This window comes from Lutra lutra, chromosome 15 (genome assembly GCF_902655055.1).
Source record: "Lutra lutra chromosome 15, mLutLut1.2, whole genome shotgun sequence".
In the NCBI taxonomy this organism is placed as follows: domain Eukaryota; kingdom Metazoa; phylum Chordata; class Mammalia; order Carnivora; family Mustelidae; genus Lutra; species Lutra lutra.
The window spans coordinates 36,511,390-36,535,717 of NC_062292.1; the positions used below are offsets into that span (position 1 = coordinate 36,511,390).

At 46.9% G+C, this 24,328-nt stretch overlaps 2 protein-coding genes across 2 annotated transcripts; both read right to left on the reverse strand.

Moving 5' to 3' along the window:
- Window positions 1-2,627: 2,627 nt before the first annotated feature.
- IL20 (interleukin 20) lies at window positions 2,628-5,559 on the reverse strand. The gene is made up of 6 exons (XM_047705651.1): window positions 5,480-5,559; window positions 5,132-5,319; window positions 4,771-4,836; window positions 4,505-4,657; window positions 3,815-3,889; window positions 2,628-2,753 (listed from the first exon to the last, which is right to left on the reverse strand). Exons 2-6 carry the CDS (start codon window positions 5,288-5,290, stop codon window positions 2,676-2,678), a joined length of 531 nt encoding a protein of 176 aa, XP_047561607.1. The 5' UTR covers window positions 5,291-5,319; window positions 5,480-5,559; the 3' UTR covers window positions 2,628-2,675.
- A 13,017-nt stretch (window positions 5,560-18,576) lies between these two features.
- Window positions 18,577-23,488, reverse strand: IL19 (interleukin 19). The gene is made up of 5 exons (XM_047705679.1): window positions 23,345-23,488; window positions 23,126-23,191; window positions 20,573-20,725; window positions 19,618-19,692; window positions 18,577-18,672 (listed from the first exon to the last, which is right to left on the reverse strand). Exons 1-5 carry the CDS (start codon window positions 23,486-23,488, stop codon window positions 18,577-18,579), a joined length of 534 nt encoding a protein of 177 aa, XP_047561635.1.
- Window positions 23,489-24,328: the final 840 nt, after the last annotated feature.

Genomic DNA, 24,328 nt, shown 5'->3' on the forward strand with positions numbered 1-24,328 from the left:
GGGACTACGATAGGTCAAGCAGTGACTTGGAGGAAGAGATGGGTCCTGCTGGGGTGAGGAATAGATAGGCAAAGAGGTAAAAAGGCATTGCTAACATGGTCATATATAGTCTCAAAAGACCTAGACTTCCCATGGCCCAGACTTCTGAAAGAATCAGAAATGTTTCCCAAGAAACAAATGGAGGAATTTCCTCCTTAGCTATGTGGCTAATCTGTGACACATTCATCCGGAAGTCTCACACCTTTGGCAGGTAAAACCAGCTTCCTCCTTGCTATCTCCAATGTCTCTTGGAGGTGATTGTTTCAACTTTAACACTAATTTCAGTGAAGTTGCCTCCTCAACGACCCCTTGAGGGTTGAAGCTAAGTTGTTTGTCAGATTGGTCATAGAAAACCAGAATGCATGCAACTGAAAAGTATGACAGAAGACAGTGAGATGGAGGAAATTCTGATAGCAAACAGGTGATAGTTACATGGAATATGAAAGCAGAAGGTGTCTTGTTTTCAGAGGAACATAAAAAACCATGTCTTCCTTGTGGAGCATAACAAATAGCATGGAGGACAAGGGGAGATGGAGAGGAGAAGGGGTTGAGGGAAGTGGAAGGGGAGGTGAACCAAGAGAGACTATGGACTCTGAAAAACGATCTGAGAATTTTGAAGGGGTGGGGGGTGGGAGGTTGGGGGCACCAGGTGGTGGGTATTGTAGAGGGCACGGATTGCATGGAGCACTGGGTGTGGTGCAAAAATAATGAATACTGTTATGCTGAAAAAATAAAAAATTAAAAAAAAAAAACCATGTCTTCCATCACCCTGAAATGTAGATATTATCATCCTGTGTCCCAGAGGGAGAAACTGAATTCCAAGAAGGTTAAGTTTTACAGCCCAAATCACTCAGGTAATGAGAGTTGAGTCATTATTTGGATCCAAAAAAAAAAAAAAAAAATCCAGGAAAAATACACCTCCATGTTTAAGTGGATAATAGGTGATCTAAATTTTCTTCTTTATGTTTTTCTGTATTTTCCAAATTTTCTCTCTTGGGTAGTTGTTATTGTATAATGAAAAGAGAAGTTAACACTGTTATTTAAACTTCTTCAAGGCGCAATCTGATGGCTGAGAGCAGAAACCAGAGGCAGTAAGGGGAGCGAGCTTTGGGAGCCAAGGCATCAACATTCGTCTGCTAGTCATGAAAAAACTGAACTGCTCAGCAGGGTTGCAGTTCAGAGTGAGGTGGGGAGGAAGGAGGCAAACAACCAATGCCAGAAAAGCCCAGGGAAGCTCACCATGAAAGGAACCCGAAGAGAGAACACTGACGTAGCAGTTGGTCACAAAGACAAAGACTTGATCCAGAAACAATCTAAACCCTGGGGCTGGCCAGAATACAAAGTAGAAGAACCTCAAGAGAGTGTTCATGCACCAATCTAGGCAAGGCTCAGTACCTACACTTTACATCTGTTTTTTTTTTAATTTATTTATTTGACAGACAAAGATAACAAGTAGGCAGAGAAGCAGGCAGAGAGAGGAGGGGAAGCAGGCTCCCCGCTGAGCAGAGAGCCCTATGTGGGGCTCGATCCCAGGACCCTGGGATCATGACCTGAGCGGAAGACAGAGGTTTTAGCCCACTGAGCCACCCAGGCGCCCCTACATCTGTTTTCTTAACCTTTATAACTGAGCCTTCTGCCTATTGTAATTTGTGTTGAAATCAAGACTCTTGATTGCTAAAGTATGAGACACAAGGTGAGAAAGAAAACCAGGTGCAGAGAGGACAGTGCTCAAAGCCAACAAGGTGAAAGCAGACTGAAGCCCTTCACTCAGTCACAGACCCTTTATGTAGAGGGCAGAGTTGTGGGATCAGAGCTATGAGTCAATGAAGACATAGAGCTGGGAATGCATTCAATAGGAGAAAGAAAGCCAGGTTCCCATTGGCATCTTTCTTTCCCAAAAGTGCAAGAAGTAATAAGGTAATAAAAGATTCAAGGTCTCCCCACCATTGTTTTTACTCCTGAAGCATTTCCAAACTCCATGAAGATATTACGCAAAGAAAACTTTATTTGTAGAAATACATTTTGGCCATACAGCATTCCATAGCATGTTCGAGGATGGAGAGCTGAGTGGGAGCGGTTAATAAATATAAGAGAAGTCTGCAATTTCACATCAGAACTTCTTCCACAACCCACACTTAGTAGCCATTAGTTCACTTTTAAATATCTCACAGAGTCTTGGCAGTCAGTAAACATGTCCTTAATTTAATAAAATGGATGACACCCCCACCCACCCCTTTAGAATTTAGAGGGTTTGTTTCCTGTACAAAAACCTGTATGAAAACCTATCGTCAGGTTATAAATATAATCCGTGAACTTTTTAATGAGTCTTATCTTCACAAATAAAAATAAATAAGTTAAATAGCAAAAATAAATAAATACATTAACTAATAAATACACCCAACAGTAGAAAAAAATATTATCAAAATCTTATAAAACCATGAGCTAGATTAAGAGTAGGAAAACATGGAGACAACCACAATAAGGAAGCAAATAATAAATAAATAAATAATATATACATGGTGACCAGCACTAGATTCTGCAGCAGCCGAGATGATGGTTTGGGGCCATGCTTCCACTGGTACCAAGGACTGGGATGCTTGGCCAGCACCACTGTCAGTAAGGTCATCACTCTCCTCCTATTTCATTTCCTCCATCCATTGCAGGAGAATGTCCAGCTCTCCCAAAGCCTTCACCACTGCGGCCTGAGGCGTAAGCTGAAAGACACACACTTCTGTGGTGAGCATCTCCTAAACAGACAATACATGCTCCCGGGTTAATCCTCTCCTTTCCTTGGTGGGTCCGCAGGGGATTGTAAGCACAGTATCCTTTTCAAGACGGAGACCTTGAAGGAAGTTATGGGATCTTGGGATCTCACAAGAGGAAGGAAAATCATGGGGTCCATTATGTAGGGAAAGTGAAGCCTAGGGGGTGAGCAGAACTCAGACTACAACTCAGGCCTCTTGAATCAGAAATCAAAGTACTTAGGCTGTTTTTTTTTTTTTTAAAGAAAGATGTGTGTGTGTGTGTGTGTGTGTGTGTGTGCGCACGCGCGCGCACGCGTGTGTGTGTGTGTGTAATGTTTGCTACTGTGCAACTTCAGATGAACAAATATTTATTGTGTTAAGCATTGGGCTGCCCAGGGATTCAGAGATGAATGGCACAAGGCCCACTGACAGGGAATTCAGGCAAGCGAGGGAGACAGAAGCAGACAACCAAAATGTAGTGGGGTGGATAGAGGATGGCGCCCCCACGGGATGACAGGAGACATAAGTAATTTTGGGAGATGTAGTCAGTACCTTCCTGGAGGTGATGCCTAGGATGAGTCTTAAAGGATGAGTTGGAATTAGTCAATGCGGAGTAGACTCCAGGCCTTCCTGGCAGATGTGCAAAGGCACCAAGATGAGAAATAATACGTATATCCACATATGGACATGTGTGAGTTTGAGATTGAGTGTTTTTGAGGGTATGTGTGAGTGTGTGAATGTTGGGAAACTATTGCCTCTTATTTGAACAGCTGGAAGATCCAGATGTCCCTGGAGTGACTTGATGGAATTAGGGCCCTTCCCTCTTGAATCCCAGAGCGGCTTCTAGAGACAGCATCCTTCTAGAGTCTGGATGAGTATCCCCTGGGTTAAAGCAGAGGGGTGGTCCACATGACCTCAGAGGGTTACTGAGGGCTACAGGATTTCTACCAGTATGACTTTCCATTCCACCCATCTGTGATCTCAGTCCCAGAAAACACACCCATCCCAACCAAGGCCAAAATTGCATATACCTCTTCGAAGTGACTCAGAATCTGGCTGTATTTCTCTGTTGCTTCCTCTCCACAAGGGCATGTCATATGGGCATGCTGAAAAGAATGCCACAGAATAATAGGTTTTATTAAAGACTCTGATTTCTGCCCTTGCTACTACCGTGAAGTAAGGGGAGTTCTGTTCTTTCATCTGCATTCTTGCTCATACTCCATTCTTATAGAAAAGTCTTTTTAGATCTCATCATTAGGGATCAGAAAACTAATCATCAGCTAGAAGAAGAGGCCAGCTTTGTAGTATTAAATTGGAGCTTTTTGTTGGATCTCCATGTCCTATTCAGACGCTATCTTGATATTGAGTTCAATGGCTTTGCTGAGTGGTTGCCAGGACACAGGATACACTAATATATTGTAGGATCTTTCACCTACAGGAAAAGTGTTATTTCATGGATAGTAGATAATTATCCTGGATATTCAATAGCATTTTGGCATGGAGCATATACCCAAAAGTCAGTAAAACTGAGTCTAGTAGACTAAAACTAGTAGACTAAAACTAGTAGACTAGTTACCTAGTTACATGGCACAACACAGATTATGAGAACTTTTGGACTCAGTATTTCTACCTGTTAAATGGGAGTAAGAAAGAACTTAGTTGCCAAGCCACTGAAGTTGTTTGCAGCGATGGACTCTTTTTAACCCAAGACTTTTACTCACACAGAGCCGGAGTTCCTTCTTAATGGTAAGAAAAGAGTTAGCAAGACTGCTGGTCTTCCGGAGGATATGATGGTCAGGAGTCTTAAAGTTTTTGAATACCCTGTCCAGGTAGAGTCTCAGTACATGGCGGAGGAGGCAGCACTGATCTGTAGGCTACAAAGAAGAACAGTATTTTGGTGGGGGGAGAGCATCCAGGGATGAGACCCAGTGATGCACATGCCTCTAATTCATATTTCCTCCCAAAACTTTATGGACCAAGCACATACCTTTGTGTTTTGCAAAGACTCAGTCTTCCTCAAGATTCTGGTATCAATGATTTCATCTTTGGCTTGCTAAATGGAAGAAAGCAAGACAAGAAAGGATGGGTCAGTGACGACTGCCAGGTCTTAGACATCAAGACCTCTCATCTTCTCCCTGCCACACAGCTCAGCAGACAGCGTCCCTTTCCAAAACACTCTTAAATTATGAACTACAGCTGTTTTTTGGGAACACACCCTCCTGGTAAGGAGTTCCCCAGCCTATCTCTTTTTGTGATCACACTGCTGGGCTGCCAGAGGACAGAGAAAGTTAAGTAGAGAAGAAGAGAGACAGCCACTGGAACAGGAAGGGGTTGCCTCCCTCACTTACCACACTGTCTCGTATCTCAGAAAATCCATTTCGTATTTCCTGAAGGTTTGTGGTGATCACACAGCTTCCCAAATGGAGTGTCTTCAGCCCAGCAGAAGGTGTCCAGAAGAGATAAAATGCAGCAGAGAGAAGGCAGATGGGAAGACCAGAAACTTTCATCTTGTGCCAGAATCTGAAGACCAAATGAGCTAGGAATTCAAAGGAAAGAGAATGACTTCCTAATTTTCCCAACATCATGTCTTAAGAAGCCAATTCAGTCACCAGGGACATGCCCTCCCCAGGTGTCCCCTGGTGAAAGTCAATAGCTTTGTCTGGCTTTGAACAGTCCGGCCCTTTCCTTTAACTTACTAAGAAAAGTAGCTGAGCCTCCTGGAAGAAAAGACCCTGGGTCTTTGTTCAAGGTCTCAGTGTGAGTTGGTGTTTCAGGTCCTGGCTCCTTTATTCTGTCCCCATCCCAGCCCCATCGTCATTGCCCAGCAGGTAAGTCCTGGAACAGCAGGCACTTGCAGTGAGTAGAGGATTACATTTCAGGGAAAATGTTAAAACTTGTTTTGGCGAATTGACGTATACCGTCTTCCCTTCCAGAATGCCGATGTAGCTCACTCTTCTGGTCCCCTTGAGCCCGAAGGGGAACTGCAGGAAAACAGAATCTCACAGAAGCTGTTGCTGAGCCAGCAAAAACACTTGGGGGAAACTGTCTATGGATTTTATGGTTGCCCTCCAGGGGCAGAAGAGCTTAGCTGTTTGGTATTTGTCTGGGATCAGGTTGGTTATTTGGGGATCATAGATTTACTTCAGCCCCAAAGGCAAATAGAAAGTCAGTGATTTCATAATAGTCCTACTGCCAGGGAAAGTCGAGATCTGATGGGCAATTAGCCCAGTTACACCTAACACTTCTCCTTCCTGAGGTGGCTGAGCTCCACAGCACCCTCTACAGGAAGACTATAGTCAGGCACATCTGAGAGGAATGCAAGAGGGGGGCTCTTTCCTCATTCTGCAACGCTTGGCGCTGTCCAGACACCCCCAAAAGAAGAAGAAAGGCAAGAAGGGAATTCATTTCTTCTTGAGATAGGCTGCTCCTATCCCAAAACTTCTGAGTTGTAAGAGAAATTATAGGGGGCTGAGATTAGGGTGAGGAGAACAAAGTGCTCACGTCAAGCACAAAATTTAAGGGCGCACCAAAAGTCTCCATAATCCAGATAAGTAATATGTTAATGCAACATCAGAATTAATGAAAAAAATCCGCGATGAACAACAGATCAACATTTTAAACAAAGGCAGAATCTGACAGTGGCGTGCTGAGACATACTGGCTATAAGTTCCCATCAAGGTAGGTTGTTCCCAGTGTGCTCAGGACTGAGGGGGATTCCCAGACCCAAGACTTTCAGTTTGAAAACTAGAAAAGTTACAGGTAAACCTGAACGCTTTAGTCACCCTACACCTACGTGACCCTGGACAAGTAAACTGCCTTTTCGAGTTTTGTTTTCTTAGCCCCCAAAACGGTGGTGGTAACCACTTACCCCAGAAACTTGTTTTGACATTTAAAGAAAATGAAGCATGATTTATACATCTAAAATATAGCGAGTAATCAATTCATTTAAAAAAGAAAATGATGTTCGTTGCCTTGAGCATAGAGGGCGTATAGTAAATATAGTTTAAATTCAACGGTTTGATTAGCATTTACTGAACAGTATCTTAAATATTGCGTTAGGTACTGGTGTGAGAAGATAAACATGACAGTTCTCTATCCTTAGGGTATTTTTGTCCTCCTGGAAAAGGCTCCTTTAGATGTGGCCCTGAACACACTTGGGTGAATGATTGGGAGAACCACCCTGATCCCAGAACGGTGTGAATAGTGTAGATAAAGGGAGCTCTCTTACCGGAGTTCAGGAAAGGCTGCTGCTTCTGGTCTCCTAGGAGTCTGTCTCAAGTCAGGAGGCTTCCAGGGATTTATATATGTCACATAAAGGAAGTGAGCTCCCAAAGGTGAGGTCTGAAACGCCCCTGGGATTTCTCTGGTGGCACTGCACTTCCTCCCATCCCAAGGCAGATTAATTGCAGGCTGTGTTACCTCAACACCTTCCTCCTAAAGAAGCCTTCTTAGAAGACTACTGGCTATAGTTTTTAGATAAAAGATGTGTTTCTTCCTTCCCGGGTCCCTTCCAGAAGGAAGGTGAGATGGTAATCAGGGCAAGAAAGATCCCTGAATTACAGAACTGGAAGAGAATTCCAAGAGGTGCTTTTGTCCCCTCCTTTATTCTTCTAATTTTTATTTTTTAAGATTTTATTTTTAAATAATCTGCACATCCAGCGTGGTGCTGGTGAAGCGGGAGAGCAAGGTCCTTGTCTCCCAGAGTGGAAGAATGACCCTCTCAGACAACGGAGAGAGAGTAAAGCGATAGAGTTTTATTAAGCGAAGATACACTATTCACACAGTTCCTGAAGATACAGGAAAAGCAATCAAGAGTGAAAGGGGTTCCAACAGGGTTGCCAACAAGGGCCTCCACTGACAGTCTTTAATTTATAACTGACCGGAGAGCTTGTGGCCTTACCATTCTTGTGATGTTTTGGCTTGAGTAAGGACTGATGATAACATTTTTAATGGCTCACTTCTTTTCAGCGTCTGGTTATTCTTTGTTGGTCACAGGAGGCTGTTATAAAACAAGACACCTACCCCACATGCCTAGGGCAGGGTGGCCCGGTTTGTTCCCTTATCTCGGGTTTCCACAAATTCCCCCCTTTTGGGGATTTCTGAGAGCCTGATCACATAGTCCCCTATCTACCTCTCCCTACCTAGCCCCGCCTGTCCCTTATTCACTGGAATTCACAGCCCTAAGATAAAGCGTCTCATCACTACCAGCTGAACCAGCCACGCACCCCAACCCCCTCCTTTGAATCCAGTTCCCTTTAACCCAGTTTCTTCAAGGCCAGGCAAATCCCTTCCTTCTCTGACTTCCAATTTCAGGCCTTTCTTTGGAACGTAAGAGAGTCTGATTTTGCCCTCTGTTTCATAAGCCTTAGACTTTCCTCCCCAATGACACTGAAAAATTGTCTTAGGGACTAATCCATCAAGTGGAACCACACTTCCAGGTAAGATGAAATCAAAGCACCTGGGATTAACTATATACAAAGCTTTGACAACTGTCAAGATGGTAGAGATGGTAATACGTTCCTTTTCGGCTCTTTTCTTAATACCTAAGCTTCCGGGGTCCTGTATTTGAGTTCAGGGATTCCAAGGGTTACAGGATGACTTTCCCATATGATTTCATTTTTCTGGATTTGTTTACACATCTGTTTACGTACAAATGAGAGCAGTGTAATAGGTAACGGATAAGATCCATCCCAATTCTGACATTCAACGCCACTCTGCTTCCTTGCTCTTCTACCTTTTGGCTCAGAGCACTCTTTTTAAAATGTCTTTTAATGTCTCCCTAAAGTTCCTTGAAAATGAAGACCATAATTTTTCATTGTAATGTTTGATAAATATTGAAAATATGTGTGATTATCCAATCTAAATATCTCTTGAGCTCATGCCTGTTTGTTTTTTTTTTAAGATTTTATGTATTTATTTGACAGAGTGATAGAGAAAGAGCACAAGTAAGCACAACAGCAGGCAGAGGGAGAGGCAGAGGGAGAAGCAGGCTCTCTGCTGAGCAGGAAGCCCGATGCGGGACTCGATCCCAGGACGTTGGGATCATGACCTGAGCTGAAGGCAGCCGCTTAACCCACTGAGCCACCCAGGTGCCCCTCATGTCTGTTTTTTAATCATTGCTGCTAGGTAGACCATTTCTCATGATCATCCAGGACGGTGATTAAAGTAATGAGAACCATGGTTTGACAAGAATACTTGAAGCCCAAAGCTTCAGAAAATATAAGCTGTTCTCATGCCTGTGAATTCCTTTCCTTTAAGCAAGAAGAACACAATTGTTTTGTTTGAAGTTACCTGTAATGATTAACTAAACTTATTCCTATGCAATCCTGATTCTAATTAATAATTGAGTCTTTCATTTTCCTACATTGAAGTACTTTCTTCTCTTAAAATCCATCCAATAGATTCCATTCCATTCTCTGAACAGACACCAATTCAACTCTCCTTTATAAAACTGCCCTTGCCTCACCCTAACCTCTCTCTCTCTCTCTCTCTCTCTCTTCTCCCCCAGCCCCATTTCCCAGGGCAAAATTGGTCCCTCCCTCCTGTGGACCTCCACTCTGCCTTGCATATTACTTCTTCTGTACCTCTCACAGCAAATTGCAGGTTTTTTGGTTGCGTATCTGGATCTCTCACCAGCCTGAGAGCTCCCTGTTCATCTTTGTGGTCCCAACACTCGATGACCTCCTGGTAAGTGCTCAGTTAATACCTGAGACCTAGTAGATGAACAGACTGATTTAAAATCATGTCCTCTTTTTTTTTAAGATTTTATTTATTTATTTGACAAACAGAGATCACAAGTAGGCAGAGAGGCACGCAGAGAGAGAGAGGAGGAAGCAGGCTCCCCTGCTGAGCAGAGAGCCCGATGCGGGGCTCGATCCCAGGACCCTGGGATCATGACCCGAGCGGAAGGCAGAGGCTTTAACCCACTGAGCCACCCAGGCGCCCCTCATGTCCTCTTTATGTTAAATCCTGCCACAGGCTCTCAGGCTTGGCTGAAACTAAAAATAGAGACACACAGAATAATTAGTCATTACCAAATGGCCTGAAATCAGACAGGGATAGGAGGATGGTGAGATGAGGGTAGAAGATGAGCTGGTCTTGAGGTCAGAAGTAATATTGGCCATATTAAGAAATTTGGATTTTACCCAAAAGCAAGGAGTTATGAAGACTTGCAGCAAGGAGCAATGTGATTGGATAAGCCAACTAGAAAAACTGCTAGAAAAACTGGGGTCCAACGAAGGGCTTTCAGGACAGAGATGACTAGGGCAGCAAAGCTCACAACGTATTTGAGGACTAGCAAACGGCCTACCTGGCTGGAGCTGGATTTCGTATAGAGGGGCGATGGGAGACCAAACTGGAAATACGGCTCTATCATCGCAGTTATCATGCCAAGGAATGTGAACTTGGACTAGGAATCTAGAGAGAGATTGTCTGGCTCTGGCTTTACCTGCAGCCCACTGCGTGGTCTTGGATCTTCTCTGGATCTCGGTTTCCTCATCTGTAAATGATGGAGAAATTAATTAAATGATTTAAGTCCTTTTCATTTCTGCCTTTTGTTTCTGTGATTCTTTGTCCTCACCACCCCCCTCCCTAAAGCAATAAGGAGTCATGAAGGGTCTCAGAGCGGGGGAGGAGGTGTGGTAGTGACTGTACTGGCCGTGAGGTCCTCCTGCGCAGCAAAGCGCTCGGCACGTTGTGAGTGATCAGAAAAATACTTGGCAGATGGTGTGGCTGTGGTGAAGAAGTGGGGGGCACATTCATGAGCACATCCAGCTAACTCTAGGAAATAGGGTTTTAAAACTGGGCGTCAGCATATACTCAGCCAACCAGTGTAATTGTAAAGATAAGCCTGGCAGAGAAGAGAAAAGAAAAATCCCTTCTTATGACATAAGTTCAGCTTCCTAACCAAGCCATTTTTGGGCAGGAAACAATTTTCTAGAAACCAAGAACTAAACCCAGCCACTCCTTTTTTCCCAAGGCACGTACTGCATTTGTAGCTCAGGGTTTTCCGTGTCTACACCAGCGTCACAGCTGCTGGCACGTGGCTTCCAGCCCAGTTGCATCACCTTGGAGGGAAACGCTTGGGTGTTCAGGTTCTGCTGAAAGAAGAAGTTCAGCTCCCTGGATGGGCACGTAGAGACCGTTCTCACTCCCAGGCCTGCAGCCTCTGGTCCCTTCCGCGCTACCCCCCTGCGGGGTGGGGATGGGCGGAGCAGCTGACGCTATCCGAAGAGTACATTTTCAGTTCCCTGTCCTCAAAGCCTGCAAAATGGGTAACGTCATTTCCTTTTCCTGTGTCTTTCCATCTTGCTCTGTTTAACCAACTTGACTTGCTGCCGCCCTTTCTCTTGAGATTTCCTCTGACATAGCTGATCCCAGAGTTGACTAATTCCTCCCAGCCTCTGCCTGCAAGTGAGCACCACTGGGAAAGCCCTCCCCTTGACATGGACTCTGGGAACAAAAGTCCAGACGTGGCCTTGAATTAAGTTTCCTCATCTAGAAGAACAGGGATGAATGTAATTCTTTGCCTTTTAGTTCCACCAACAAGCATGGAGACTCCCAGGTGTGGGCCCTGAGCTGGATGACCCCAGAGCACCCAAGTGAAAAGACTTGTGTCTTGGGACCTCTTGTGGGACTCAGAGCATTGTAGGGGAACAGAGCCTTTAATATGGGAGATCATAACCTGGGAGAAGTTGGATGGAAAAAACCCATATCTTTTCTTTTCCCTAACCTCTAATCAAAATTTAGCATTTTCTTTGATTATGAGAATAGGAAATAAATACAAACCAGAAGAGTATTAGCAGTACTTGTGACTTTGTCACTTGATAGAAATCACAAATATTTTTGTATCACATTACAGTTATTTCAGACACTTCAAAATATCATTTTTACTCATCACTACTTAGAAATGCCAGTAGTTTTTAGGCCTGCCTGTCTGCTCTCTCTTGTTAATGCATTAATAAAAAAGGATATTCATTTTATATTACCTGTTGTTATTCTGTATTTTGATAGCTGCATTTTAATATAATTGATTTCTTTTATAATCCTATGTATTATTTTATGCATTTAAAAATATTATTCTGAGTAGGGTCCATAGGCTTTGCTGTGTGCCAAGGAGGTCCAGAGCACACAGAGGGTTGAGATCCCTGGCTCTAATGGCAGGCGCAAAGACCCACTGGTATGTTAATCACACATTCCCAATCTTGACATGAAGTGGGAGAAGGAGGAGGTTATTTATGGAGATGATGGGAGAGGTTGTTATCAGGACATTCCTAGAAAATGCAGAGTCTGTGCTCATCATAGCCACTGGAGGTTTGGAGGAGGGGGTGGGGTATGGAGATTACTTCTTATCTGAGTTGGTTTCTTGGAGAGAGCCCGGTTTGAGCAAGGCTTTGAAGAACTAATGATTTTGTGAGGTTTGGGGATGGAGAGGCTGTGGCAGGAGCAGAAGGACCCTTGCTCCTTGCAGTGGGATAGCTAGAACAAAGTTTCTGAAGCAGAAGGTGCTTCTGTACCTGAGGGAGGGTCCTCCTGGGGGTGTTGGGTGGGGTAGGGAGGTATCGCAGAACGTTGAAAAGGGTCAATGCCATGAATGGTAAACATCAGTCTGAAGAAGCGGCCCTTTGAGATCTTCCATTTCTAAGAACCAATGACCAGTTTCCTTTGGTGATGCTGAGGTCAACACTGCACAGTTCACAGCAGCTCAGCTGTCTTGCTTACCAATCCATTTCCCTAACTAGATTCAAAGCCCTTTTTCAGGCACCGGTTGCCCACAGAGACTAAGCTCTCTGCTATCCCAACACTGTCCCCTCAGACATCATTTCTAGCTCCCCAGACATAATCCTATTGCCTCAGCGCCATCCTCCCGAGGTCACCACCAGTGGGCGTCGTCTGCACTCAGAGCACCCCCTCCAGAGTCCCACCGCACCCTTCCTGGGCCGGGTGTGGATCTGTTCAAGACACTGAGGAGGTGAGGAAGAGGTGAAGTCAGTATGTCTTGAGTCCTTTCTCCCAGATCCCAGAGCTGCTGGTCCAAAAAAACTGAGAACTCTCTGCCTAAGAGAGAAGGTGCTGGGGCTGGCCTTGTCAGAGCAGACAGCGTGCTGTGGCCGGGACCCTCAGGACTGTGCTGCTCTGAGGGAAGCAGGGATCTAGGTGAGCAAGATACCCAAGGGGCTGGCTGGCCCCAGAGAGGGATGGGAGGCGCTGACCTGCAGGCTTCAGGATGTGACTTAAAGACCAGAAGACAACATCAGGGGCAAAATCAAACCCAAAGCTAGGGAAGCTAGACAGAGTGGAAAACGGACTCCTTGTTCTAGGCTTAAACAAGGGTACCAAGCAGATGTATCCGAGGAGGACAAGGCATGTCCTAAGCAGCCAAAAAGCAAAGCCACAGGTTTCCTGCGAGAGGGAGCTGCCTAGACAGCTGGGATTGGCTTGGCTTCAGGCACACGTTAATCTATTCCTATACTGAGTGCAGCCATTCACCCTGCAGCCGTCCCCAGGGAGCACAGTCTGGAAAGAGGAGATGGACACTAACGGATCTCTGACTTGTCAAACACTGGAAAACCGCTCCAGGCCCCAGAGAACCCAAAGGGGGGTGGTGCGGGGGTGGAGAGGAAGGAGCGAGAGGAAGACGGCTTTCTGTCCCTGGGATGGAACTATGGTTCTTGGGAAGCTCAGTCCAGGTTAGGGCAGAGATAGGACAGCAACAGAACGTGACCAGAGGCTCTTTTGTTTGTAGCACTTACTGAATCCCAAGCACTGAATCCTTCGTAAAATATTAACTGATTTTATCCTCAGGCAACCCACAAGGTGGGTATGATTAGTCTTTTCATTTTCCAAGTAAGGAAACCGAGGCACAGCGTCTTCTTAGTACCTAAGAAAGTGATCAGAGATATCCAGACTCGGGGCATGCTGGGGCAAACATCCCTCGTGGTAAATGCTGGATTCTGAGCCCTCTCCCGGGCCCCATGCCTGGATCAAGCCCTGTTCATGCATAGAGAAGGTCTCTTCTATGTCATCCTAATCTATAGATGGTGGCTCATGGCTGAGGTCTGAGACTGGGCTAACCAAGTGGCTCTCCAAAACAGGACTAGAAGTAGATACTCTCTCTAGAATGCTCTAGAGCTCCTTCATAACAGCTTTTTAAGAAGTTATCCTCCCCCAAACTCCTTGGCCAAATGCAATATGCTGGTCCCCAAACTTCCCTCCAGGAATGAGTCTGTGTCTGCCCCTGGTTGGGCATTTGGTCCCATCTGCCTCAGAGATCGCCCGTGATCTGTGGCATCAGGGATTGTGCTGGGCATGAATGAGGCAAGGTCCAGCCAGGGCAAGGGAGGGGTTCCGCACTGGGATAAGTCTGTGACTGAGGCAAAATGAGTTCATGAGGGTGTCCGAGGAGCAGAGAGATTCAGGAAGACAGCTGGAGCCTGGCTGTCTGCACATGAATGCACATTCCCTCTCAGGGACTCAGCTGACCGCCTTGCGGAGTGCAAATCCAGAGGCCAGTACCTTTAGTCTGGTCTCACTTGCTAGTTTAAAAAACCTGTAAGAGTAAGGCTTTCCCAAAACAACAGTGTTTTATGAGAACTAAAATTAGAAAAGGTGAGAAATCATTAGGAACAACCATCATTTTTAATGAGCACCTACTACACACCTACTATACATATCTACCATAGATGATGTCCTGAGCCTCATAATCTGAGAGTCGGCTCTCTCCCACATTTGTACCAAGAAGGAAACAGGCTCAGATTAAGTAGATTGCCTGAGGTCATACAGTAAGGGCAGGAGCAGGATTTCACACAAAAGCCTATCTTCTTACCCTCTTGGCCCATCTTTCCAGCAAGACCACAGCTCTAAAAGACAGTTGCCCTGTGCATGCCTGGCTGCCAGTGATTTGCTCTGGAAGATGGAAAGAGGAGACAGTGTCCTCCAGGAGTCCAGACTCTCAGCTGGACCAGGAACATCATGTGACACGTTCAGAAGTTGGCCTCTGCTTCTTTGCTCTGTGTTGGCCCATGAATTAGTGTGCAACTTTACAGAATTGTTGCTAGTAAGTCCAGGTCCTTTTTCGTATGTCTGGGGTTAAGGATCTTCATTGCTTGCATCCGGCATAGTAATCTAGGCCCCGGATTATATAGTCTTGCCCAAAATAAAGTGAACTCTACTAGCAGCAAGGGGAGAGAGCCCTGGAGCCAGGAAGATGGGACCTGGATTTACTGTCTCCATATGCCATCCCTTAGCCATGCGATTTCCCACCTTCCTGAGCCTCAGCCTCTTTCACTGCTCACTTGAGGGTAGTGCTCTGGGACTCTGCTCTCTGGGACTCGAGAGAGATCCTGTATGTAAGGCGCCTGCCGTGGTCCTGCCACCTGCTGTGGGGTCCCTCCGTTGGCACCTTAGCAGTGGAAGCTAAGCCCTAGGTTTGCAAGGGTGCCTAGCATCTCATAAAGGACTCAGAGAGGACGGTTTGGGGGAGAATTTTATACTTGGTTCCTCGGCACACACGTATTAAACACCAGCTCTGTGAAAACAGAAAACAAACAAAAAACAACAATATCAAAACCAAAAACACAACTCTGTTCCAGACCCCCTGTGGGCTACAAAAGAATCAGGAGACATTCTTCAAGTTGGGAAGGAAGCAAAGGACAGGTACACCAGTGAAAGGGACAAAGTGAAACCCGCAAACAAGAGATACAGAAGGAAAGAGACAGGGAGAGATATCTTCTCCTTCCCTAGTCCTTCCTCCCCCTCCTGCCCCATCTCTCCTCCTCTTCTTTTACTGCTTCTGCAACCTGGCAGGTGCAGCCCACGATGCCGGGAAAGGGCTTTCTCTCCATGCTTGCCCAAGATGACATTCCATCGTGACCAAGGGCTCTGGTTTTGGAGTAGGATCCCAAATTTGAATCCCAGTTCCACAACCACCTGCATGACCCTAGGTGTGAATGAAACTCCCCAAGCTTTAGCTCTCTTCATCTGTAGAATTGGGTTGGTCAATCATCTTTACCTTACAGAGCATCGTGAGGAACGAAGGAGAAATGGTACCTCAAGTTTTCACCTCAGCGTCTGGCACAGAGTGAGAGCTCAGCACATGTCCATCATTGCTAACATTGTAGTTCATCCTGAAACCGGGTTTCCTGGCTCTGCTGCTTGGGAGCTGTGTGACTTCAGGTCTCTTACTTAACCTCTCTGTGCCCCAATTTCCTCCTTGGAGTTTAATTACCTGTGTTGCTAGGATTCAAAGCAGTGGCCTTTCCCCCCCCCCCCCCATTTTATTTCATTCTCAGAACTGCTAGAGGATGGTTGGGAGAATTAAATAAAATAAATATATTCATATTATAATACATTATGTGTATTTTTTAGACTATAGCCTGCCACATAGAAAGCCCTATATAAATGTTTGCTATTATCATCATTTAAGTTCATCCAGGTCATTTACTCAAGAATTTAACACCTAGTTAGTGCCAGGCAGTGAAAAAAACAAACTATCCTCTGCCCTCGTGGAGCTTACACCTGAATAGGGAAACAGTAACAAAATAGGATGCTGGGGAAGCAGGAAAGGGGTCTTAGATGTGCTAAAGGTGGAAATGAGGGTTTTGTTCATCCATAAGATACCTTTGAATAAAGTCCTAAAGGGGAAGGTGTCTGGGTTCAAGTGGACCTCAAGGCAGCCATGAAAGATCAGAAATGTTCTGATGAATCTGGTCCTGCCCTCCTCCAACCTCCTCAGGATGGATGTCTACCCAAGGTCACCTTGCAAAGGTGGAATCCTCAATGAACAGTTCTGCTTCCTCTTCATAACTTCATCCCATCCGAACTTGATGCTGGATCTTTTTTTTTAACCCGACCTCTCATGACCCATATATATGCCCACAAAGTGCAAAGGCCCTAAGATGAGAGCTTGCCCGGGGTGTTTGGGGAACACAGATCACAGGTCAGGATGGCAGGGTCGGAGGGAGCCCCACACACAGGCAGTCGGGGCATCGTTAGAGAAACAGGCTGGGGAGGCCTTGCGGACAGATCTCAGGGCTCACTAGGCCGTCTTGATGACTCTGGCTTTTAAATGAAAAGCGGTCATTTTCCACATTCCAGAGGACTAAGGACCAAAGAAAGACAGTTTCTTGCCCCAGGCAGCTCACAGCTGGAGAAGCCTTGACACCAGCCCCCGGCTCCTGGTTGGCACTTTCTACCCCCAATATCCAGCTGGAACCCTGCTGGGTTCCCCAGGGCGGGGGCGGGGGGGGGTGCGGTTCAGGGTGTAGGCAGTGAGGGGGGCTGGGGTGCTTCACCACACCTGATGCTCACAGCAACAACTTGACATTGGTGGCATTGTCCCCCCTTTACAGAAGAGGGCACTGAGACAGAGACATCAAGTAGTTTATGCCAAGTCACACGGGCTTGGAACCAGCGTGTCTGACTTCAGAGATCCTTGTTCTGTCCATGGAAGCGTGCCCTGTGGGATCTCTTCCTCAGGTAGCAGTGAAGGGAGGACGCTTCGGGAAGCCACTCACAGCACAGATGATGACCCGGGGAGGTGACGAGAAAGGGCTCGGCATAGCACCCGGCACAGGGCAGGTGCTTAGTGTCAGTTGTTACTGCCGCTAACCACATGAGGAGTGTCCTTCTGGAAGATGGTGCCCATTTGGGCCTCTCTCCGCTGTAGCCTGGGCTACTTCTCTACCCAGCATAGCCCATGCTTTGGGCTGCCCCTGCCCCACATTGTCAGCAGGACAACCATGCCTGTGTCAGAAACACCTTCTCTCTAGCACAACCTCTAGCCCATGGAGGACGAATGTAGGGTCGGAGATGTATCTAGGTTGGGAGCAGTAAGAAAGAAATGACATTCAAAGACAGAAAGGCACAGAGACAGAGAGAGGCAGAGTGATGTCAAAAGGCCGGTGGTCAGAGGCCCCGCGTCCATCTTCTCGATCATTAGGTGGAGGGCAGGGTGCTGGGTGGAGGCTTTGGGGACCCAGTGCGGAGCCCTGCTCTGCCCTGACTTGCCTTGGGACTCAGTGATTCTCACCCCTCTCGAGCCTCGGTTTCCCCACCTATGTGCATTCTTTTTTTTTTTTAAGATTTTATTTATTTGTTTGACAGACAGAGATCACAAGCAGGCAGAGAGGCAGGCAGAGAGAGAGAAGGAAGCAGAGAGCCCGATGCGGGGCTCGATCCCAGAACCCTGGGATCATGACCTGAGCCAAAGGCAGAGGCTTTAACCCACTGAGCCACCCAGGCGCCCCACTATGAGCATTCTTTAAGGTGCCTTTCACTTCTAATCATCACCACTTATGAGTCTTTGGCTGGCCCTTGCTGAATGAGAAGACAGTTCCACTAACTGGCAGAGAATTGAGTTTATTCAGGAAAATCAGTCCGTACAATATGCACTACAGGACATTGCTCGGCTCGCATCACAGACACGGGATAAACAAGCGCACAATAAATTAGGGGGAAGCCCACCCGTTCCCGCCACGATGGCCCGCGGGGCCTTCCCATAGACCGGTTTATTATAAATACGACAGCACACTATTTGGCTGCTTTCAGGCAGCCTGGGCCCAGCCAGGGGGGCTTGCAGCCCCACTCGGAGATCTGTCCAAACCTAGATTTTCCCCTGCAATACCCCAGCCTCAGAGGAAAGAAATCCAAAGTGGAAAGAGGTTTCTTCAGAATTCCATCATCTGCATAAAAACGGGGTCTTCCCCATCTCCCTCCCCTCAGGCAGCCTTACAGGGGCTGTCCCACCCCACACCCCTCCCACACCCCCTCATCCCGGGTGTTAGCTTCCTGGTCTTCAGGCCGCAGAAGGTCCTTGATGATTCTTGTCAATCCAGGCTAGAAAGACGTCAAGCTCTCCCAGCGACTTAATGGCGGCAGACCGGACCTCCAGCTGAAACCAGGCAAATCATCACAAGAACCTGCCTTTCTAGACCGTGTAATTTTCAAATCTTTCCCCATGTTCCAGTCATCAGGAGGTTTTCCTTTTACCCATCCATTATATTGGCAGAGCCTGTGTACCCTAGATTATTTTTCTAACAGGAAACCCAAATTGTTTTCCCTCGTTTCTTAGTTTGTCAAATGCAGATACTGGCTCATAGTATCGTTGTGAGGAACACGTGTGCTGATATCTGCAGCGTGCTTGGGAGAGCAGCTGGTCGGCAGCAAGAACAGTACGAGTCTTGGCCAGTGATAACTTATGCTGGGCAGCCTCTCCAAACACAGCACGGCCGTGACCAGACTCCCACCTCCTGCCTTCTTAAAGCGCTGACATCGGTTGGGAGTGTGGTTGAAATGCAGACTCTCAGGCCTCGTTCCATACCTACTAAGTCAGAACCTGCATTTTATTTTGGCCAAGTCTCCAAAGGACGCATGTGAGAAGCACCAGTTCTGCTCTACCTCTAGATGAGCTGTGCGTTCTCTATTGCGTGTGCGGGAGAAGCACTGTTCTCCATCATCCCCACAGAATGCTGGTGGCAGTTACCGACCACAGTGACACCTAGCAGGTAATGTGTTCATTGAGGATCTTGGCTCCCTCTGTGTCACCCCTATCTGACATGGTGTGCCTGCTTTCCCTCAATATTTAATTCTGATACATTAGTTCTGATATGTAAAGGCAGAAGAAATGGTGGGGGGTGAGAAGGGGAGCCCAGGAAATTAGCCAAGGAGTTAAGACCAACACACTCCTTGAGGACACACAGAATTGGGAAGACCAGCAATGAACACTTGTCAAGGGAACGAGCAACTCTGCGTGGAGAGGAGGCAGAAGGGTTGGCACACTTTCCATCAGGGTCCCATGGCCTGTCTCCGTCTTCCACATCTCCCTGTCTACCCTTACCTGATCATAGTTGTCGTGGATGATTCTGGTGGCATTGGTGGCTTCATCCCTGCAGTGACACTGCTTCTGCTCCTGCTGAGATCCAGTGGAGGAAGGAGCCATCAGAGGACCTTCCCACCCAGCCCGTTTTTTCTGCCCCAGGTGGCTCAGGAGGGTCAGCTCCGGTTGGAGCAGCGGGACAAGAGTCTGTTGATAGAGTCGCCCTGTGTTTGACCAGGGCTTTTCTGGGTTTGCAGTTCACCCGACTGGAAGGGCCAGGAGGGTGGGTGGGGGGGCAAATCTGCCTCATCACCACCCGGTGAATGCGGCACCCCATTAGGCACTAAGTATTTACTGCATTAGTGAATTAAATAACTGATTAAATGAATCTTAAGGTAAGTACGGCAGGGGTCATGACTTCTTCTGACAACTTTAGAATCCGAGGCACAGAAAGGGGAGAGTTTTCACCACAAAGTCACACATTGACAGGGTCGGGGCTGGAACCTGGGGTTTCTCCTGGTCTAAGTTCTTATGGGTTTGGTTTCATTTCTGGTGTTTGTTTCTAATAGAGCACAGTGAATTTATAGACTACCCTTAGGGATAGATTATAGGATGGAGCAACCCAGAGGTCCATGGGTATGGAAACCCCAAAGGGCCACGGACAAAGAAACTAGAGAGAGTCATATGATAAGCCTGGACGCCCGGGCGTGCCTCTGTCACAGGCCAGCACTGAGGTCGCAGAAGGAATACTTTGACAGAAGGTCACCCCAGGAGGATTATCCATGAGGAAATGGGATCTGCTGAGGTATCAGCTGGGAGGAAACCCTGAGGAGGAGGTTCTGGATGGTTCTTCCCTGATAGGGCAGGGGATTTCCCTTGAGTCTAGGAACCACTACAACAAGCCAAGTGGGATCGGCATGTCCTGGACCCTCCCTGGGGCCGTCGGGGAACAGAGAGTCCTGAGGTGATCACTCACACATCGTTGCAGAGCCTTCTGCATGTAGAGGAAAGAGTTGGCAATGCTGCTGATTTTTCTCAAGATCTGAGGGTTCAGCTCCTGATGGTCCTTGAATACCTTGTCCACGTAAAATGCCAGGAGGTTCTTGGTCATGCAGCATACGTCTAAGGGCTACAGACACAGGTTAGAGAAAGCCCCAGGGACTATCTTCTCTTACCATCTCAGAGACCAAAGCAGCCTATCTGAGTGAGGGCGTCAAGGAACAAAATAGCTAAAGGTCAGTTTTTTAAATTCATGTTGGTCTCAAAGTATCCATGTCCTCTCACCACATCAAAGCTACTTATGATGAAAGCACCAAGGAGATTGCCATTTCTTTCTTTCTTTCTTTCTTTCTTTCTTTCTTTCTTTCTTTCTTTCTTTCTTCCTTCCTTCCTTCCTTCCTTCCTTCCTTCCTTCCTTCCTTCCTTTCTTTCTTTCTTTCTTTCTTTCTTTCTTTCTTTCTTTCTTTCTTTCTTTTTTTATGGCCAGGAAATATAACAGCAAGCAATGAGCCCAGTCACAGACTAGAACCCTCTCTATAGCATCCCCACACGTCATCACTCACTTCAGCTTAAACCCTTCCAGGAATTTGGTGTCTCCCTTTGGAAAGGATCCACATCTGAGCAGCTTTCTGGAAAAGTACTTCCTTCTGTTGTGCTGTGGTCTGCGCCTCCGTACCTGCTCCCACCCATCAACATTGCACAAATACCCGTGTATACGTATCAGGAGCTCTTGCACACCCAGTGTGTGCTGGGCACAATTCCTTCCACTGTAATGACATCACATTTATCCTGACTGCCCTGCTCTGCTCCCCCCATCACCCTGATCTGTCCTGTTTAAACTGCAGGGATCGTTTGAATGGAGCGAAGATTTGCAAGAATGGAAACTGACAGCTGCAGGAATGGGTACCTCTGGGTGCGTCCGCAGCTGGCAGAGTGTCTATGTCTCTAAGGGGCGGCCGGGGAGGGGGGCATGCTTGAATTCCCAGGTTACAGCTCAGCAGTTGGCAGGGCTGAATTTCCTTCTAGCAATTTACACCTTGCACTGAGAGCCAATGAGTTGCCTGGCAGGAGGTTTATAGCTCAGGCTGAGAAGGGAGGGGTATGAAGTATGAAGCATCAGTGGGACAGGGCGTCCATCTTCATTAGCATTAAAGCAGCAAAGCCTCCTTGGCCCCACAGGCAGCTTTTCTTCAATGGCAAAACCCTTCTCCTTGTTCTCTCCTGCTGGTTCCCTTAACCAAAGGAGCAAAAAGCGAAACACCTTTGTTTTATCAGGGAGCAGGGGAGGGGAGGGAGAAATAGATAAAAACCTGCCTCCTCATTGACTCTCCTGCCCCATCAGCTATTTCTGGATCTAGAGAGGAGAAAGAATCTGGAGACAGAGGGGGCTTGGGGTCAGCCACTGGCTCAACCATTGACTGGTCATTTTCTCTCCCAAGCTAGCGATTTGCTCATTTGAAAATGATGGCTTTGGAATAGGTAGCCCTCCAGGTCCCTTCCCACTGCGCTATCCTATGAGTCTCTCATACAGCAGGCTGGAATAGTATTTAGTAAGTGGCTACATCTATTTCCTACAAATAGATCAGGCCCAATACTGCCTAGAAGAATTATCTCGCTCAGAGAAGCCAAAAGAAAAAGAAAGAGTAATTCATTGCAACTATCTTTCACACTCTGGCAGATAAATATCTGGGAAAAAAAAAAAAAACTGAATCTTTCTACAATGCTTACAAGGACTGGAGATGCTCATTTTTAAGGGTGCTTCTCAGTGACCGCCTTCTATAAAGTAAATTCTCTCCTTGTAAGCCTACTGTTTTGTAACGCACCCAACACCTCTCATCTGGAGAGTTGGAATATCTCTTTACTGGCTTTCCAGCCTCACATTTTCTATTGTAAGGAACATCACCAGACAGTCTTTCCAAAAGATGCTGTGGTCATACCGTCTTTGGCTCGAGAACCTGCAGGACCCCTTATTGCTGTGTTACAAGGTCAAGGCTCAGCCTGGCTTTGAAGGCTCTTGGTAAGATGACTTCAGTGTATTTTTCCACTTCCTCCTCTTACCCTCACCTCACTCACCTGCCTGACCCTCATGCCACAGGTCTGGTCTGGTTGCCTCACTGTCCCCTGATACACATTCACTGATCTCACACACATTCTTCCTGATCTCCGGACTCCTTCCTCCTTTATCCATTGACCCAGAGCCAACTCAGTTTTTAAGTCACTGTTCATTTTCTCGGCTGCCCCGTGAAAACTTCCAGAATCATCCTGAGCCACAGACAACCTGTCCCATTTGAGCGTGTGGCACCCCAAAATCCCTCTGTAGATAAGTGGCGCTTCTTGGGTCCATCCTAGGGGTTTCCAAGTCCCTGAGACACAAGTGTGCATGAACACATCAGCTGGCAAATAAGAAACCAGGCATATTTAGAAAGTAGAAATTGGGAAGGAGAAGAAGACAGAGTGGAGATATCTTTCTCAGCCCAGGGCCATTTCACCATAAAATAACAATACAGAAAGAGCAGATCCAAGCCAGTACCTTGATGCTATGCAGGGTCTCTGGTGTGGACAGGATGGTGACATTTTGGAAGGTGTCCTTAGCTTGCTATGGAGGGAAACATAAGGACAGACACAAGCCATGAGTACTCCATGTCCCCCTGAGACTCAAAGGATAACGAAAAGGAACTTACTCTTCAAGTGAAGATGGACAATAAGACACGCTCCCTTGCCCACACCTTCACCCTGAACCCATACTCACGATGGTTTTTTTGATTTCCTGGAAAGTCTCTTCTATATGGTGTATGTCCATGGAGATCAGACACCTTCTCAGACCTCGGGTGTGCACTGAGCACAGGAAGAACATAGCAGCCACGAGCCAGAGGGAAACACGCTGAGCCTTCATGTCCTGCAGGAACGGGGGGAGGTCAGCTGCCCAGTTGAGAGGGGAAAGCAATGGGGACCCCTGGCCAAGCTCCCCTCTGTACCTCACAAGGCACGCCAGACAGCAGCCAAGAAAACGAGACTCAGTACCTCAGCCTTGTGGAGTTCATGGTCATGTGTCTCCTCCTCTGTTTTTTTGAATCAATTGAATGAGCGCTCTCCCTCCCCCGGTGCCCCCACCTTCACCCCAGAAAGCACAATACAGGGCTCTCTCAAGCTCCAGGGAGTCTATTTGTGTGGATATCACTCCATTATGACTCAACAGGCTCATTTTGTCAAAAGGGATGAAAAGCATTGTTTTTAATAAATTAAGTAGGAAAAACAGGGTTGGTAATACGCCCTGGGAATTAGGCAACAGATCTGAAAAACCCTAAAAGCACATTTTTTAAATGTTTGCTCCTGAAATAGGAGACACCCTTTTGTTATAAACCCCCGATGTGTATCTGCTTAAAATCATCTGTCTGAAGCCAACTATGAAGATGTCACCTTCCGGAGAAGATGGGAAAGGGAGGCACAAGACACCTCCAATCAACGAATTAGCCACACTGAAGCGAGAGAGGCGGGCAAGTTGGCAGCTCCCACTCTGTCACTCACTGAGCCCAGGGGCTGTGAGAGACCTGTGTGCAGCTCACTTGTCCTAGGTGGGGCCAGACTCTTCTAATCCCATCACCCTCCCTGCCTCTGTCCTCTCTGTCCCTCCCATGTTACCACTCTATGGTGTCATGCAGACACAGGGAGAAAAGTCACTTCCCCTGACTTGCCCCAGCACTAGCCCAGGGCTTAGCCTTCAAGAGAAGGCTTA